The 18,920-nt window shown below is 45.1% G+C and overlaps 1 protein-coding gene across 1 annotated transcript in view; it reads right to left on the reverse strand.

Annotated features, from left to right (window-relative positions):
* LOC144698553 (uncharacterized) overlaps positions 1 to 14,121 on the reverse strand; it is an 81,443-nt gene extending 67,322 nt beyond the window's left edge. Inside the window, 2 exon segments of the mRNA XM_078570487.1 lie at positions 7,568 to 7,918; positions 13,295 to 14,121. Of these exon segments, the coding sequence (XP_078426613.1) occupies positions 7,568 to 7,918; positions 13,295 to 14,121 (1,178 nt within the window).
* Between the last annotated feature and the right edge of the window lie 4,799 nt (positions 14,122 to 18,920).

An 18,920-nucleotide genomic window follows, 5' to 3' on the forward strand; every position in this document is an offset into this window, starting at 1 on the left:
ATGGTTGTGAACAGTCTGGTTCAGTCTCAGACAGTTGTCAGGGAGAGGGATGGAGTCGGTGGCTCGGGAGTGGAGTTTGTAACGGGGGCTGAAGACATTGGCTTCATTCTTCTCAATATTTAAATAGCGGAAATTTCTGTTCATCCAGTACTGGATGTCAGACAAGTCAGGACGGTGTGTGACTTGAAGGGGAACTTGGAGGTGATGGTGTTCACATACACCGGCTACCCTGGCCCTTCTAGTGGGTGGAGGTTGAGGGCTGGGGAGATTCTTTCAGAGTTCTCCTGCATCTCTCACTTCTCTCTCGCTTTTTCTCCCTCCTCCCCTAGAAGCCCGAATCTTGTGTAGGCCCAGACTGGGTGGCAGGTTCCCTTCCCTGAAGGATATTAGTGAACCAGTTGGGTTTTTAAGACAATCCAGCAGTTTTCATGGTCACTTTTTCCTCGTGCCGGCTCCACAAATTCCCAGATTCATTCAGCTCAATTTCACAACCTGCCTTTGTGTTTTTGTGGGTTCTCTCTCACTCCCTTTTTTCTGTTTTAAATCAATTTCACAGGGTATTAGAAGGGGAGGATTTGCTGTCAGGAAACTCACACCAAGACCTGAGAGAGTCACTTGATTCATCAGGACCTGAATATTATCGGCCTTTGAACATGGAAGCAGAAAGCGCTGCTCACGCTGGGGAGAAACCGTGTAGTGCGGGGACTGTGGGAAGGGATTCAATTACCCGTCTGACCTGGAAACTCATCGACGCACTCACACTGGGGAGAAGCCATTCACCTGCCCTAAGTGTGGGAAGGGATTTACTCAGTCATCCACTCTGCTGGCACACCAGCGAGTTCACACTGGGGAGAGACCATACACCTGCTCCGAGTGTGGGAAGGGATTTATTAGTTCAACCAACCTGCAGACACACCAGAGAGTTCACACTAGGGAGAGACCGTACACCTGCTCCGTGTGTGGGATGGGATTCATTACTTCAACGATCCTGCAGACACACCAGCAAATTCACAATGGGGAGAGACCATTCACCTGCTCAAAATGTGGCAAGGGATTCACTCGATCATTCGACCTGCTGACACACCAGCGAGTTCACACTGGGGAGAGGCCGTACACCTGCTCTGAGTGTAGGAAGGGATTCACTAGGTCATCCCACCTACTGAGACATCAGCTGGTTTACTCAGACCAGAGACAGTTTACATGCTCAGTCTGCTGGAAGTGCTATAAAAGTTACCAGGACCTGATCTTGCATCAACGTGTTCACACTGACGAGAGACCGTTCAGGTGCTCTCACTGCAGGACTGGGTTCAGGCGATCATCTGACCTCATTGTACATCAGCGCAGTCACACCGGGGAGAGGCCGTTCACCTGTTCCATGTGTGGGAAGGGATTCACTCAGTCATCCAACCTGCTGAGACACCAGCGAATTCACACTGGGGAAGGGGCTGCTCACTTGCCCTGACTGTAGGAAGGGATTCATTAATTGAACCTACCCACTGAAACACCACCGAGTTCACACTGGGGAGAGACCAGTCAGCTGGTCTGTGTGTGGAAAGTGATTCACTCAGTCATTTGTGCAGCTGAGACACCAGCGAGTTGACAAGTAACAGCAAAATCCAATTACTGTAGTTAATCACATCCTGGACAGAACCATGTTCATTGGGGTCTGTTTCTGCTGATGTTAATAAACTCCAGCCCTGTTGTAGAGGCTAATATTGTTGATACAAATCAATTAAATCAACTTGGTGTGAAATACAATGTGTGTTGAATCTTTTTAATATCTCCAATACTCTGCTTCTCCCCTGTCACCTCCAACAAGAAGTGTGAGGAGCTCATGGAGCTTCTTTGTTACTAAGATTGAGACAAGCCTCTGCCTCTGCTGCTTCCCTCCCTTCTACTCTCCCACTAGGCCAAACTGTCTCTAAGGTTCCTTCTTGCCTGAGCCCTGAACTCGCATCTTTCTCCAGTTTCTCTCCCATCTCCCCTCATGTCCTCTCAGTGCTCATCTTGTCCATGAGGCCCTCCCTCTGCTCCCTTGACCTTATTCTCACTAAACTGCTGATTATCCAACTTCCCCATGTTAGCTGATATTGTTAATGTTTCTCTCTCTTCTGGTAATGTCCCTCTCATCACCAAATCTATCATCATCACCCATCCTAAAAATAAACGCTTGACCTGACCATCTTTTCAAACTACCGCCCCATCTCCAACCTCCCTTTCCTCTCCAAAGTCCTTGTACTTGGTGTCCCCCAAGGATCTATCCTTGGCCACTCCTATTTCTCATCTCCATGCCATCACTAGACAACATCATCCAAAAGCACCGTGTTAGTTTTCACATGTACACTGACAACATCCAGCTCTACCTCACCACCATCCCTCTCCATTCCTCCACTGTTACTAAATTATCAAACTGCTTATCCCACATCCAGCACTGGATGAGCAGAAATTTCCTCCAATTAAAAATTGGGAAGACCAAAGCCATTGTCTTCGGTCACCACTACAAATTCCATTCCCTAACTACCGAGTCCATCCCTCTCCCTGGGAACTGTCTGAGGCTGAAACACACTGTTCACAATCTAGGTCTTTTATTTGACCCCAAGATGAGTTTCTGACCACATATCCACACCATCACTAATACCAGATATTTCAATCTCCATAACGTCGCCTGTCTCCACCTCACCCCAGCTCATCTGCTGCTCAAACCCTCATCCATGTCCGTGTTACCTTTAAACTTGATAATCCCAATACATTCCTAGCTGGCCCCTCACATTCATCCCGTCCCCACACAAAAACATGAGGTCATCCAAACTCTGCTGTCCGTGAGCTTTATCAGGCCAAGTCCCCTTCACCCTTCACCCCTGTAGTCATTGACCTAAATTGGCACCTGTTCAAGCAATGCCTCAATTTTAAAATTCGTAACCTTGTTAACAAATCCCTGCATGGCCACGTCCCTCCCTATCTCTAACTCCCAGTCGCACACCCACTGAGATGGTGTGTCCTATCTCATTCTGTACTCTTTAGCATCCCTGATTTTAATTACTCCACCATCGGTGGCCGTGCCTCGGTGCTAAGTTCCGGAATTTCCTCCCTAAACCCCTCCACCTCTCTCTCCTGATTAAAGAGGCTTGTTTATATCTGCCTCTCCAATCAAGGTTCTGTCTATTTACCCTAATATCGACCCATGTGACTCGATGTCAAATGTTTCTTTATGAAAGTCCTGTGAAGGATCTTGGCACGTTTTGTTACATTAAAGGTATTATATAAATACAAGTTGTTTCTGTTTCATGACAGCCAGTTTGTGCACAGTAAGATTCCACAAACAGCAATCAGACTAACTGATTAATCCAGTTTTTTTTTGGTGGGGTGTTAGTTAAAGCACGAATGTTGGTCCCACTGCACCAGGAGATCTCCCCTGTGGACAGAATGTGGAGTTGTTGAGCTCTCCTGAGCTGAGAGTGGAGCTGATTGAGCTGTCGGGCCTGCAGTGTACCTCGAAGAACCGCTGTCTGGGATCTTTCCTCTTAATTCACTGACTCCCAGTTGAAGTTGTTGCTGCAGTTAAATAGTTAACTTTGAATATCAATCCCAATTTAACCTTTGGAGCAAAATCTGCAACTTTAAATCAGCTGGAAAACAGAAAGATAATTCATGCTAATGCATTTGGGGAGGGCAAACAAAGCTGGAGAATACACAATAAACAGGAGAATATTGGGAGGGGTAGAGGAAGTGAGAGACCTCGGAGTCCATGTCCACAGGTCCCTGAAGGTGGCAGGACAGATGGATCAGGTGGTAAAGAAAGCATATATTTATCAGAACTCACCATACACCAGCACATTCACACTGGGGAGAGGCCATTCACCTGTACGGAGTGTGGGAAGGGATTCACTCAGTTATCCAGCCTGCTGAGACACGAACAAACTCACACTGAGGGGAGGCCATTCAGCTGCTCCATGTGTGGGAAAAGATTCACCCATTCAAACAACCTTGTGAGACACCAGCAGGTTCAGACTGGAGAGAAGTTGTTCAGCTGCTCCGAGTGTGGCAAGAGATTTACTCAGTCATCCCACCTACAGACACATCAACAAATTCACACTGCCGAGTGGCCTTTTAAATGCCCAGACTGCGAGAAGTGCTTTAAAATTCCAGTGAACTGATGTCCCATCAACATGTTCACACTGACGAGAGACAGTTCAGGTGCTCTCACTGTGGGACTGGGTTCAGGTGGTCATCTCAACTCACTGTACACCAGCGAATTCACACTGGAGAGAGGCCATTCAGCTGCTCTGAGTGTGGGAAGGGATTCACTCAGTTGCTAACCTGCTGAAACACCAGCGAGTTCACAATTAACAAGTGATTGGATTTTGCTGTGAATCACATCCAGGTCTGAACCATGTTCATTGGGGTCTGTTTCTGCTAATGTTAATGAACTCCAGCCCAGTTATAGGGGTTTATATTCTGTATAAAAATCAGATGAATCAGATTTGTGTTAAACACATGGTGTATTGAGTCTTTTTTAATATTGCTAACACAAATTAGTTCCTTTTGAACATAGGAACATGTCTCAGGACATTGGGGCAGTAATGAACAAACACAGGGGAATATTGGATACAGAGTCAAAATAACATTATATTATTTTTGCATGTGACCTGTCACAGAATTCTCTCATAAAACAGACCATCAACATGAGAGGAGTTGACATTTTCAGTCATTCCAAGAGGAAATTAGAGGCTGTAATTATCCAGGATGTTGTTCTGAAATTTTACAACCTCCCACTGTCAACAAAGCTGGCAATAGACAGCTCATTGTTCTAATTGTGTTGTAGCCTCTGTCCCAGATTTTGTTCAATGTAGATTTAATGTTCAGAGAAAGGGGTGAGATTGGATGTTCAAAACCGCTCACAGGCTATGGAGGGTGATGTTGACTTGAATGTGCCAAAACAGTAGTTCTTCATAGGCACCAATACTTTATCCCCAGTATTACTCACTATGGTCATTGTTGTTCACCTTATAGGACAGGATGTGTCCTCATGTGTCTGTTTGTATGAGTGCGGGTGTGTCCCTGAGTGTGGAAGTGTGTGTAAATGTGTGTGGGTGTGGAGAGGTTGTCTGAGTGTGTGTGAGACAGACAGAGAATGTGTGTGTGGGTCTCTGTGTGTGGTTGTTTGTGCTGCTTCTCATTAGCTATAACACAAACCTTCCTCTCCAAGCAGACAACATGGCTCCTGAGAATCCCATCCAGTGATGTGAATGGTACGATTCGGAGATCCTTCATCCAGGGTGAAACCACAGGCTGACCGTGTGCTGTGTAAAACCTGACATCTACACAACCAGGCCCCACTTCTCCTGGAGCAACATGAAGTGTCTGCTGCTTTCCAGATCCATTCCTTTCCCCTCACTATTATCCTCAGGTAGTTCACAAATTCCTTTTGTACATCATCCTCCAACATGCCAATGGTTTCCACTTTAAATATTTCCATTGGTCTTTTTCACAGACAGCAATGGGATTGCTGCTATCACAGGAATCAGTTCTGAAATACTGTCCCGCTGATCTTCAGGCTTCCTGGAGTAATACACTGATCCGATCTTCCCACCTAACACAAATCCATATCCCCATCTGAGTTCCAGATTTTAATGTGATTGTCTAATATAGAAAACATATATCATTTAATCCATTTAAACCTGAGTCAGCACACCCCCTCCACACACACTACAAGAGGTTGTCTTTGAGATCAGTAGTTTCTTTGTAATCTGGGTTGTTCTGAATGATGACAATATGAACCTTCTTCCTAACCTGTCCTAACCCTTGAAAGGGGGGAATGCATCATTAACGCATAGATGCTTCAAGTTAGTAATTCTGCTTAGCCTGTCTGACATAATTAATTTAGGACTAACAGAAGGATTAGGGTATGTTCGAATGGACAGATCTTTATAAGGGGACATAAGGGGACTTCTTGCTAATGTCGGGATTACAAGGTTAGACATTATTTTTACATTCATTTTTTTAACAATTTGCTGATTTTTGATGGAAAGGGAGACAGTGAGAAGGAGCTAGAAAGGCAAGGAGGTCAGAGGAAGTGCACTTGTGGTGTGGGGTGGGAGGGGAATAACAGAGGAACCAGCTATGGGTGCAGACCATTTCTACATAGGCATGAACGTACAGGATCGAAATTATAAACAAGGGCACACGGTTCATTCTGTAATCATCATCAATGCTGTAATGTCTACAAAATACTCCAAACATACGGGAGAAACTTGTATCGATGAGATGTCTTTGGAGCTCTCCTGTATCCCCATATTTGTCGTTAATGTTGCTTTTCCATCACACAGCTGACTCACGTCGAGTGTCTTAGATTCTCCACAACACCCTTCTGTCGGTTCATTCACTGAAACCACAGACTCTCCTTGTTGTAACGGTGACATTCCCTGTCTGCCCGGTTATTTCGTGAAGTCAGTCAGCCCTTGAATTGTTTGTACATTGTTTCATCATGTCCCACCCAGCTGGCCACCAGTGCAGAGGCGTTGGAGGAGGACGGTTTGGTTCACGTTGTTAGAGGCTGCAGACAGGCCGAGAAGGACAATGAGGGAGTTTTCCTCTGTCACATTCACATCGGGTGTCATTGGTGACTTTGGGAAGAGCAATTTCGATACCGTGACAGGGACAGAGATCTTATTGGAGGGATTTAAACATGGAGTTCTGGGAAATGTGGACATGGATTTGGGAGGTGATCAGGACTTTGGAGAGCGAAAGGAGGTTGGAGCTGGAGCGGGAGTTTAATAGGATCGTGGGGTCAAGTGTTGGTTTTATTGAGGACAGGTGATGATGGCAGATTTGAAGGAGAGATGGGCAGTACCAGGAGAGAGAGAACCGTTAATATCAGTGAACGTGGGGAAAATGGGTGATCAGCAGTTTAGCGGGAATAGGGTCGATGGAGCAGGAGGTGGGTCTCATGGCAAAGTGAGCTCTGAGAGGGCAGGAAGGGGAGATGGGAGAGAAACTGGAGAAAGATGTGGGTTCAGAACTCGGACATGGGGGATCTTTAGAGAAAGTTTGTCCCGGTGGGCTAGTGGAAGGGAAGAAAGCAGCAGAGGCAGCTGATCGGATTGTCTCAATCTTAGTGACAAAGAAGCTCCATGAGCTCCTCACACTTGTTGTTGGAGGTGAAGATGGAGGAGACAGGGGAGAGGGAGAGCCCTTCAAAAGGAACTAATGTCTTAGGGATAGTAAAAAGATTCAACATCATCTATTTAATAGAAAGCTAATTGATTTTATTTTTATCCAGAACATTAACATCTATAACTGGGCTGGAGTTTACTAACATCAGCAGAAACAGACCCCAGTGAAACATGGTTCAGTTGCAAAACTCAATCACTGTAGTTACTTGTGAACCTGTTGGTGTCTCAGCAGGTTGGATGACTGAGTGAATCCTTTCCCACACTCAAAGCAGGTGAACGGTCTCTCCCCAGTGTGAACTCGCTGGTGTGAAATAAGATTTGCTGAACGCCTGAACCCAGTCCCACAGTGAGAGCACCTGAAGGGTCTCTCGTCAGTGTGAACAGGTTGATGGGACACCAGGTCCCCGGAACTTTTATAGCACTTCCCACAGTCTGGACATTGAAAAGGTCTCTCCTCACTGTGAACTCTCTGGTGAGTCAACAGATGGGATGAATCAGTGAATCCCTTCCCACATTCTGAACAGGTGAAATGCCTCTCTCCAGTGTGACCATGCTGGTGTCTCAGCAGGATGGATGACTGAGTGAATCCCTTCCCACAGTTGGAACAGATAAATGGCTTCTCCCCAGTGTGAATTCGTTGGTGCACAGTCAGATGAGATGACCGCCTGAACCCAGTCCCACAGTGAGAGCAGCTGAATGGTCTCTCGTCAGTGTGAACACGTTGTTGGGACATCAGTTCCCAGGAACTTTTGTAGTACTTCCAATAGTCCAAGCATTTAAAAGGTCTCTCGTCAGTGTGAACTCGCTGGTGTTTCAGTAGGTAGGATGAACGAATGATTCCCTTCCCACACTCGGAGCAGATGAACGGTCTCTCTGCTGTTTGACTGCACCGATGTCTTTCCATGTAATTTAATCCCTTCCCACAGTCCCCACATTTCCACGGTTTCTCCCTGTTGGGACTGCATTTATGTCCTGCCAGATTAGATGATTGGCTGAAGCCTTGTCCACACGCACAACACGTGTATAGTTTCTCCCCACTGTGAACGATGCTTTTTCCTTCCATGTTCAAAATCCGATGATATTCAGACTACGATAAACTGTGCAACTCCATCAGATCCTGATGTGATGTTTGGTTTCAGTTTCCTGACTGAAAATCCTCTCCTTCTAATATCCTGTGGAATTGATTTAAAACGGAAAAAGGGAGTGAGAGAGAACCCACAAAAACACAAAGGCAGGTTGTGAAACTGAGCTGAATGAATCTGGGAATTTGTGGGGCCAGCACGAGGAAAAAGTGACCACGAAAGATGCTGGATTGTCACAAAAACTCAACTGGTTCACTAAGGTCCACCAGAGAAAGGACCTTCTACACAGTCTGTGCCCATAAATTTCAAACTTGTGCCTGAACACTAAGGTCTAGGTCATAGGAGCAGGAGTCCTAACACTGACTCCTGGGGAAATCCACTTTCAACCTTCCTCCATTCTGAAAAATCATTACTCTCTGTTTCCTGTCATTCAGTTAATTTTGTACCCATGTTGCTGCTGCCCATTTTGTTCTATGAGCTATAACTTTGCTCACAAGTTTGTTATGTGGCACTTTACCTAATGCCATTTGGAAGACCATGTACACCACATTAACAGCATTACCCTCATCAACCACACTGTTAACTCTTGAAAATCCTTAAGCAAGTTAGTTTAACATGATTTTTCCTTAACAAACTTGTGCTGACTTTCCTGAATTAGCCCACATTTGCTTAAGTGACTATTAATTTTGCCCAGAATTATCACTCGCAAGGTTAAACTGACTGGTCTGGTAGTTGCTGGGCTTATCATTACACCCTTTTTGAACAAAGGTGTATGATTTGCAATTCTCCTGTTCTCTGTCACCACTCATGGGTCTGAAGAAGATTGGAATAATATGGTCAGTGCCTCCACAATTTCCACTCTGAATTCCCTCAGTATCCTTGGATACATCTCATCCAATCCTGGTGCCTTGTCAACTTTATCAGACAGCCTATATAATACCTTCTCCTTATCAATATTAAACATCACAAGTGTTTGAACTACCTCCTCTTTAACCATGACCTGTGCAGCATCATCTTTGGTAAAGACAGATGCCAAATATTCATTTATACCTCATCCATACCCCTTGTCCCAATGGGTAAATCACCTTTGTTTAAATCCCTAACCAGCCCCTGTCTCCTTTTACCGGCCTGTTACTAGGTATCAGCCAGAGAAAGTGTTTTGATTTCCTTCCATGTTAGCTGCCAGTCTCTTCTCATACTCTCTCTTTGCTTCTCTTACTTTCTTTTTCCAATTTCTCTCTGAATATTCTTTCTTTATCCTGTCTCTCAGTTGTATTAGCCACCTGATGTCTCTGTTGGCAGATTTATTCATCTTCATCTTAATCTCTTCTCTTATTTAGTGAGCTGTGGATATGTTAGCCACACCTTCCTCATTTGTAAGAATATGTCATTACTATGTCTGATCTGTTTCCTCTTTAAGGCAGCCCATTCCTCAATTACAGTTTCTCCTGCCAACCTTTGATTCCACTTTACTGGGTCAGATCCATTCTCACCCTATTGAAGTTGGCTTTCCCCAGTTAATTATTCTTTCTCCTACAAGTAATCTTTGCCCACAGACAGACAGGCCAACTGTTTACCTTCCAGGTTTAAAGGCCGATGATATTCAGGTCCTCACAAATCGAGTGACTCTGCCAGATCTGAATTGATGTTTGATTTGAGTTTCCCATCTGTTAACCCTCCACATCTAAGATCCAGTATCAGAAATTTACAAAAACACTAACCATCAGTCCAAGATAGAAATTGAGAAGAGACAAACATTTCTCTTGGTTTGAGTTTGTTGTGTGTAAATCCTCCCCTTCTAACCCCCTGTAAAAGGAGTTTCCAAAATCCATCCCTGTCAGTCCAGGATAGAAATACACAACATCCTCTCCTCCTGCTACCTGGACCAGAATGGCCGCGCATGCGCCCTGCTGCACATTGCCCCAGTGAAGATGGCGGTTGTTAACTCGGGCCTGTCTCCGAGAGGAGACGCGGGTCAGAATTGTCTCCTCTCCATTCGGTGTAACCGCAGGATCGGTAGCTTCATATTCAAGATTTCAGACCTTCACAGGATCTTCATGAAGCCTCCCCGCCCACTCCGCCACCTCCATCCCTCCCCCACTCACCGGCTCCTTTTACTCGCCTGTGTTCGCCATTTCTCAGCGTCTTCCACCAGCTCCAGGTACACATGGTACTGCGCATGCTCCAGTCAGAGATCGCAATGCGCATGTACCAGTCACTGCCAGCTACTGCGCCTGCGCGACGACCGCCTGTCGTGAGGATAGAGCACATTCTGCCCCCCACTGAATCCTGGGTAAACGTACCGCCATTGAAAAGCCTTTTCTGATAAGATAATTATGTTTTATGATCCGATGATGATTGGCGCCATAGGGCCAATAAATAAAATTATTAATATTGATATGGCAACCATAGTGCACGGCCCTTCCACCATAGTTCTGTCCTGGGTGTAATTAACAACAGAACAAACCCTGACAGTTAGATCTGAACTCACTGGAGTCTCAGCAGCGGCGCAGACAAGTGATTTTTCTTCCCATATTCTGACTACTGAAACTCTGTTTTGTCAGTTGGAATGTAGCAATTGTGGATCTAATCCTTTGACCTCAAATTGGAGTGTTAGCAGTTGGGCAGTGAGCAAAGGGTTGCACACATGAAGTATCTGAATGGTCTCCCACAGGTATGACTGTGCTGCTGTGTCAGAAAATGGAATAACGAGGTGAATCCATTTCCACATTCAGCTGGTGTGATTTCATGGTGTGATTTTGCAACATGAGTTTCAGCTCACACTGGGATCTCAAACCCTTCTAACAATGTGCTCTACATTCTCAACCACAGTTAGAGAAAGGTGGTGCTGTAAATCTGAAATAAAAAAACAAACTATTGGAATTTTCAGCAGATCTGGCAGTGTCTGTGGAGAGTGAAAGATGTATTTAAATTTCAGGGCTGTGACTTTCCATCAGAACTGCACTGCATCAGTGAGCAGACTTGAAAACTCAACTCTATTTCTCAATTCACAAATTCTCCTGCATGTGCAGAGTATTTCCATGATTTTCTGCTTTTATCTCTGATTGAAGAAGTTGCATATGAATTGTGCATTAGATTTATTGATGCCTAACGTATATTTATTCTCAACCATCTACAAGTGGAAAACTCTTCCACTTGTCTACCCTGTCAACCCCATTCATTATCTTAAAGGCCTTAGTCAAGTCATCCCTCACTTTCTTTTCCAGAGGAAAACTTTTCAATCTGTTAAATCTTTGTGAATTTGACATATTTTCCAATTCTGGCATCATTCCAGTAAATAATTTTTGCACCATCCCCAGTGCTTCGCTCCTTCCTATAATATGGAGGCAGAGCTAATCTGAGCATCAAAGTCACATTGTCCCAAATTCCTGTATGTTGTCAGGATCATTCTGGCAGTGGGAGAGGGAATGTGGTTTCGAGCTGTTATTCACCATCCCCTGTTTCAGCCATTCTCCCACAAGCTGAAAATAAGATTAGATGAAATGAGCAGATCTAATGAGCCAGTCTGTGACATGATGAATCAATTACAAAGTTGTCTCTCAGCCTTACAGTGAGGCAGAGGGTATTTTTCATTCTAAATTTGCTAATTATACCATTAAGAATACCTGTCAGAGAATGACTAGATTTCAGCATGGGGCCAGTGTAAAGCTCATTTAACATGATTACCAAGCAGTGAAGAGGTGAATTTGTAATTCACATGCACCTTGTTTGTGCATTTCCCAGATTAATAGTTGCACTGAGTCTGTTGTTCTCCATCTTGATATGTTGGACAAGATGGAAATCCATAAATATTTGGGCACTAAGGGATATGGTGATAGGATGGGAAAGTTGGGTTGAGCTGGAAGAACATTTAATGGTGGAGCAGGCTCAAGGGGCCTTTTGGTCCAACCCTGCTCCTATTTCTTGTGTTCTTATGAACATCAGTGTGAATCATTTCCATTCAAGCACAGCAGATGCAGCAGCACCCGTCCACCTCCTCCCTTCCCACATTCCAGGGCCCCAAACACTTTCCAAGGGGCACAGTGATTTACTGGTACTTCTTGCTATTCAGTATTGTCTATTCACTGACCACAGTGCGGTTTTCTCTACTTTGAGGAGATTAACTCCCAATTGGGTAACTGCTGTGTGGAACATCGCCTTTCAGTCTCCAAGTGTGACCCTGAGGTCCTGGTCATTTACCAGTTTAATCTCCACCCACTCCCACTCTGACCTCGGCCTCCTGCACTGTTCCAATGAAGCTCAATGGAAGCTCGAGGAACAGCAGCCCATCTTTCATTGGACACTTTACATCCTTCTGGACTCAACATTCATTTTGACAATTTCAAATCATAACCACTGCTCCCATTTTTTCTGACAGTAGGGTCTGGTAATGGTTCTTCTTTTACCATTTATCTCTCCTCTGGGCCTGTCTGTTGTTTCTCCACTTGTCCCGTTAGTTGATTTCCTTGTCTCATTATCACCCAATGCTGCCTTGCACCATCATCCCCTTTGTCATTTAATCACGAGTTCAGGCTCGGACAAGGGGGATCTTTAGAGATAGTTTGTCCCGGTGGGCTAATGGAAGGGAGGGAAGCAGCAGAGGCAGCTGATAGGAATGTCTCAATCTTAGTGACAAAGAAGCTCCATGAGCTCCTCACACTTGTTGTTGGAGGTGAGGATGGAGGAGACAGGGGAGAGGGAGAGCCCTTCAAAAGGAACTAACTTGTGCTAGAAATATCAAAACGACTCAACTATTCATCACGAAGCTGATTTATTCCAATTTTATACAGAATCTGTAACTGGGCTGGAGTTTATTAACATCAAAAAGGAACTAACTTGTTAAAAATAGTAAAAAGGTTTAACGCATTGTGTTTAACACAATGCTGATTTATTTGACTTTTATCTAAGTGGGCTGGAGTTTATTAGTGTCTACAGAAAGACACTATAATGAACATATTTCAGTCCTGAATGTTATTAAGAGCAAAATCCCATCACGACAGTAACTTGTGAACTTGCTGGTGTCTCAGCAGGCTGGATGACTGACTGAATCCCTTCCCACATTCAGAGCAGGTAAATGGCCTCTCTCCAGTGTGAACTCTCTGGTGTCTCAGCAGGATGGATGACTGACTGAATCCCTTCCCACATTCGGAGCAGGTAAATGGCCTCTCTCCAGTGTGAACTCTCTGGTGCAGCAGCAGGTTGGATGACTGAATGAATCCCTTCCCACATTCGGAACAGGTAAATGGCCTCTCTCCAGTGTGAATTCTCTGGTGTCTTAGCCGGTTGGATGAACAACTGAATCCCTTCCCACATTCAGAGCAGGTAAATGGCCTCTCTCCAGTGTGACCTCTCTGGTGCAGCAGCAGGTCGGATGACTGACTGAATCCCTTCCCACATTCGGAGCAGGTAAATGGCCTCTCTCCAGTGTGAACTCTCTGGTGCAGCAGCAGGTTGGATGACTGAATGAATCCCTTCCCACATTCGGAACAGGTAAATGGCCTCTCTCCAGTGTGAATTCTCTGGTGTCTTAGCCGGTTGGATGAACAACTGAATCCCTTCCCACATTCAGAGCAGGTAAATGGCCTCTCTCCAGTGTGAACTCTCTGGTGCAGCAGCAGCCTGGATGACTGAGTGAATCCCTTCCCACACCTGGAACAGGTGAACGGTCTCTCTCCAGTGTGGACTCGCTGGTGTGCCATGAGTTCAGATGATCGTCTGAACCCAGTCCCACGGTGAGAGCACCTGAACGTTCTTTCATCAGCGTGAACACGTTGATGGGACTTTAGTTCCACAGAACTTTTGAAGCACGTCTCACACTGTAGGCATTTAAAATGTCTCTCATCTGTGTTAACTCGCTGGTGTCCCATGAGGTTGGCTAATTGAGTGAATCCCTTCCCATGCTCAGAGCAAGTGAATGGTCTCTCCCCAGTGTGAGTGCACCAATGAGTTCCCAGTTCCAATGGGGATTTGAATCTCTTCCCACAGTCCCCACATTTCCATGGTTTCTCTCCATTGTGACTGCATTTATGCTCCGTCAGGTCAGATGATCGGCTGAAGCCTCGTCCACACACAGAACACGTGTACCGTGTCTCCCCATTCTGAACAGTGCTTTTTTCTTCCATGTTCAAAATCTGAAGATACTCAGTTTAAGATGAATTAGGCGACTCCATCAAATCCGGATGTGATGTTTGGTTTCAGTTTCCCAACTGCAAATCCTCCCCTTCTAATACCCTGTGGAATTTATTTAAAACAGAAAAAGGGGAGTGAGAGAGAACCCACAAAAACACAAAGGCAGGTTGTGAAACTGAGCTGAATGAATCTGGGAATTTGTGGGGCCGGAACTGGGAAAAAGTGACCATGAAAACTGCTGGATCGTGATAAAAACCCAACTGGTTCACTAATGTCCATCAGGGGAGGGAACCTGCCACCCGGTCTGGGCCAACACAAGACTCTGGCCTCCATAAGAACATACGAAATAGGAACAAGAGAAGTCCTAACACCCCATCGAGCCTGCTCCACCATTCAATACAATCGTGGCTGAATTTGGGTTTCAACTCCACTTTCCCACCCACTTCCCATATCCCTCGACTCCCTGAGAGATCGAAAATCTCTCCATCTCAGCCGGAAATATATTCAATGATGGAGCATCCAGAACTCGCTGGGCTGGAGAATTCAATGTGACAGAGAGAGTAAGAGAGAGGAGTGGGAGAGACAGAGAGAGAAGGTTACTAAACAAAGCACAGGATGTCAATAAACAGAATTCATGTGCATGGGATTGGGGTAATATCCTGTTATAGATTGAGAATTGGTGAACAGACAGAAAACAGAGAGTCGGAATAAATGTCTCATTCTCAGGATGACAGGCAGTTATTTGTGGGATACTGCAAGGATCAGTGCTTGGCCCACAGCCATTCACAAACTATACAAATGATTTGAAGGCACTCATTTAAGCAGCACCTAAATTTTCACATTCTCATCCTTGTTTTCCTCCATGGTTGTGATCGTTCCTATGTCTGTAACCTCCTCCAGCCTCACAATACCCCCCCGAGATATCTGCTCTTCCCGAATTCGAGAATTACTGATTTTAATAATTCCATCACTGGTTGCCATTCTGTCAGTTTCCAAGACTCTAGAATTGCCTTCCTAAATCTCTCTGCCTCTCTACCTCATTTGCATCCTTTAAAATATTCCTTCAGACCGACCTCTTTGACCAAATTATTGGCCACCTGCCCGAGTATCTCCTTGGTTTCTAACATTTCTGTGAAATGTCTTGGTAAACTATATAACAATAAATGTGTGATATAAACACAAATTGATATTTCTCCAAATCAACAACAACAATGTCCCTTCCTCATCACTGGGTGAATAACCTGTAGCTCCTTACCTAACAGCATTGCGCGAGCACCTTCACCACACGGACTTAATTAGTAATGGGTTGAAAGGTTATGGGGTGAGGGAGGGAAATTGGAGTTGAGGCCAAAATGTGATCAGCCATGATCGTAATGAATGGCGGGACAGGCTCGAGGGGCTGAATTGCCCACTCCTGCTCCTAGTTCTTATGTTCAAGGATCTATGGACATGCACACCGAGGGTCTCGACTTCCCGGGTCCTACCATTCATCATATACTCCCTTGCCTAGTTAGCCCTCCCGAAATGCATCACCTCACACTTTTTGGGATTAAATTCCATTTTCCAGTGTTCTGCCCATCTGACCAGCCCATCTATATTGTCCTGTAGTCTAAGGGTTTCCTTCTCGCTATTTACCACACTAGTGATTTTTTTGTGTTACCTGTGAACTTACTGATCATACCTCCTACATTCATGTCTACATCATTAATGTCCACTAAAAACAAGAAGGGATCCAGCACCCAACCCTGCAGTATGCCCCTGGATACAGGCTTCCAGTCACAAAACCAACCTTTGACCATCACCCTCTGCCTCCTGACACTGAGCTAATTCTGGATCCAATTTGCCAAATTGTTCTGGATCACATGGGCTCTTACCTTCTGGGCCTGTCTCCCATGCCAGACCTTGTCAAAAGCCTTAGAGAATTCCATGTGGACTATATCAATTGAACTACCCGCATCTACACACCTCGTCACCTTCTCGAAAAATTCAATCAAATTTGTTAGACATGATCTCTCACTGACAAAGCCATGCTGACTATCCTTGATTAGTTCTTGCCTCTCAACGTGGGGATTAATTCTGTCCCTCAGAACATTTCCAAAGGTTTCCCTACCACTGATGTTGGACTCGCTGGCCTATTAGCTCCCTGGTTTATCCCTACCATTCTTCTTTAATAATGGTACCACATTAGCTGTCCTCTGGTCCTCTGGTACTTCTCTTGTGACCAGAGAGGATTTGAAAATTAATGTCAGGGCCCCTGCAATCTCCTCCCTTGCCTCCCACAGCACCTGGGATACATTTCATCTGGGCCTGGGGATTAATACACTTTTAAGGCCCAATAAAACCGCTAATACCTCCTCCCTCTCAATACTCATTTGTTCAAGTCTATCACAGTCCCCTTCCCTGATATCTATATCTACATCATCCTTCTGTATAGTTACTCCAGATGCAAAGTACTCATTTAAAACCTATTCTACATCTTCCAGCTCCTCACACAGATTGCCATTTTGGTCCCTGATGGGCCCTAATCTTTCCCTGGTTATCCTCTTTCCCTGAATATACTTATAAAATGCCTTTGGATTTTAACTTATTTCACCCAGCTGTGTTTTTCATGCCCCCTCTTCGCCTTCCTAATTTCTTTTTTAAGTAACCCCCTGCACTTTCTCTACCCATCAAGGGCTCCTGCTGTTTTGAGCCCTCGGTATGTACCATAAGCTTCCCTTTTCTCCCCCCTTATCTAATCCTGTCAATTCCTCAACATCCCGGTTTCTCTGGACTTGTTGGTCCTTTGTGGGAAAATGTTGGTCCTGCACACTATTTCCTTTTTGAATGACTCCCACTGCTCTGATGTTGATTTTCCTACAAGTAGCTGCTCCCAGTCCACTTTGGCCAGGTCCTGTCTTATCATATTGAAATTGGCCTTCCCCCAATTCAAAACCCTTATTTTCGATCCATCTTCGTCCTTTTCAGTAACTAATTAAATCTTACGGAGTTATGGTCATTATTACTGAACTGCTTCCCCACTGACACTTCTACAACTTGCCCAGCTTTGTTCTCTAAAAGAAGGTCCAGCACCTCTCTTGTAGGACTTTCTATGTGCTGGCTTAAAAATCTCTCCTGGATACATTTGAAGAATTCAGCCCCCTCAAAGTTTTCACACTTTGTCTATCCAAGTTAATATTGGGGAAGTTGAAATCCCCGACTATTATTACTCTATTATTTTGACACTTCTGAGATTTGCCTACATATCTGCCCTTCTATCGCTCCCTGACTGTTTGGGGGTCTATAGTATGCTCCCAACAATGTGATTGCCCCCTTTTGTTTTTAGGTTCTACCTATACAGCCTGATTTAACAGCAGCTCACACTTACATTGAAGATGTTCAAGGTAAAATATTGTCTTTCCCTTTTACCGTATTCCAGTGCCGTGCCAGGGTATACAATTCCGTTCGCATAGATTTAAGCAAAAAGAAATTCTAACATACCGCAAGATTCCCCACACCTTTTAAAGCACTTCTCACACTCTGGTCATTTAAAAGGTCTGTTGTCAGTGTGAATGTGGTGTCCCAGGTGGGATGATGTCCTGAAGCTCTTCCCACACTGTGAGCAACTGAACAGCCTCTCGCCAGTGTGAATTCAATGTGTTTCAGCAGTTCAGTCCAAAGAGACAAATATTTCTCTTGGTTTGAGTTTGCTGTGTGTAAATCCTCCCCTTCTAACCCCCTGTAAAAGGAGTTTCCAAACACTCGGTATAAACTGGGCTCCGGGAGTTTCTAATCCGGGTTTGGAGTCCTACACCGGGGGTTTGTGAACCCTCCCAGTCCACCCTCCGGCTCCATTCCTCTCCTGCACTCGGCCCTTTCTCACCCGCTGGACTTTAAATTCCACCGCAACAAAAACAAAAATACCTGGAAAAACTCAGCAGGTCTGACAGCATCTGCGGAGAGGAACACAGTTAACGTCTTGAGTCCATATGACTCTTCAACAGAACTAAGTAAAAATAGAAGAGAGGTGAAATATAAGCTGGTTTAAGGGGGGGGGGGGTGGGACAAGTAGAGCTGGATAGAGGGCCAGTGATAGGTGGAGATAAGCAAAAGATGTCACAGACAAAAGAACAAAGAGGTGTTGAAGGTGGTGATATTATCTAAGGAATGTGCTAATTAAGGGTAGAAAGCAGGACGAGCAAGGTACAGATAGCCCTAGTGGGGGTGGGGGGAAGGAATTGAAATAGGCTAAAAGGTAGAGATAAAACAATGGATGGAAATACATTTAAAAATAATGGAAATAGGTGGGAAAAGAAAAATCTATATCAATTATTGGGGGAAAAAATCCACCCCCTTCGTCCCGGTCCCCCGCTCACACTGCGCATGCTCCACTCCCAGCAGGCTCCGCCCCTCTCACTCCGATTGACTGGAGGACCAGCTGCTCCCGCACGGTCATCCAACCCCGCCCATTCTTCCTATTGGTCCGGAGCTGCCGCCAATCATTTGGAGTCGGAACATGCGCAGTCCGTGGAGAGGTAAGTGATCTCGAGCGAGCGGA

This window comes from Cetorhinus maximus, chromosome 23 (genome assembly GCF_964194155.1).
Source record: "Cetorhinus maximus chromosome 23, sCetMax3.hap1.1, whole genome shotgun sequence".
Lineage (NCBI taxonomy): Eukaryota > Metazoa > Chordata > Chondrichthyes > Lamniformes > Cetorhinidae > Cetorhinus > Cetorhinus maximus.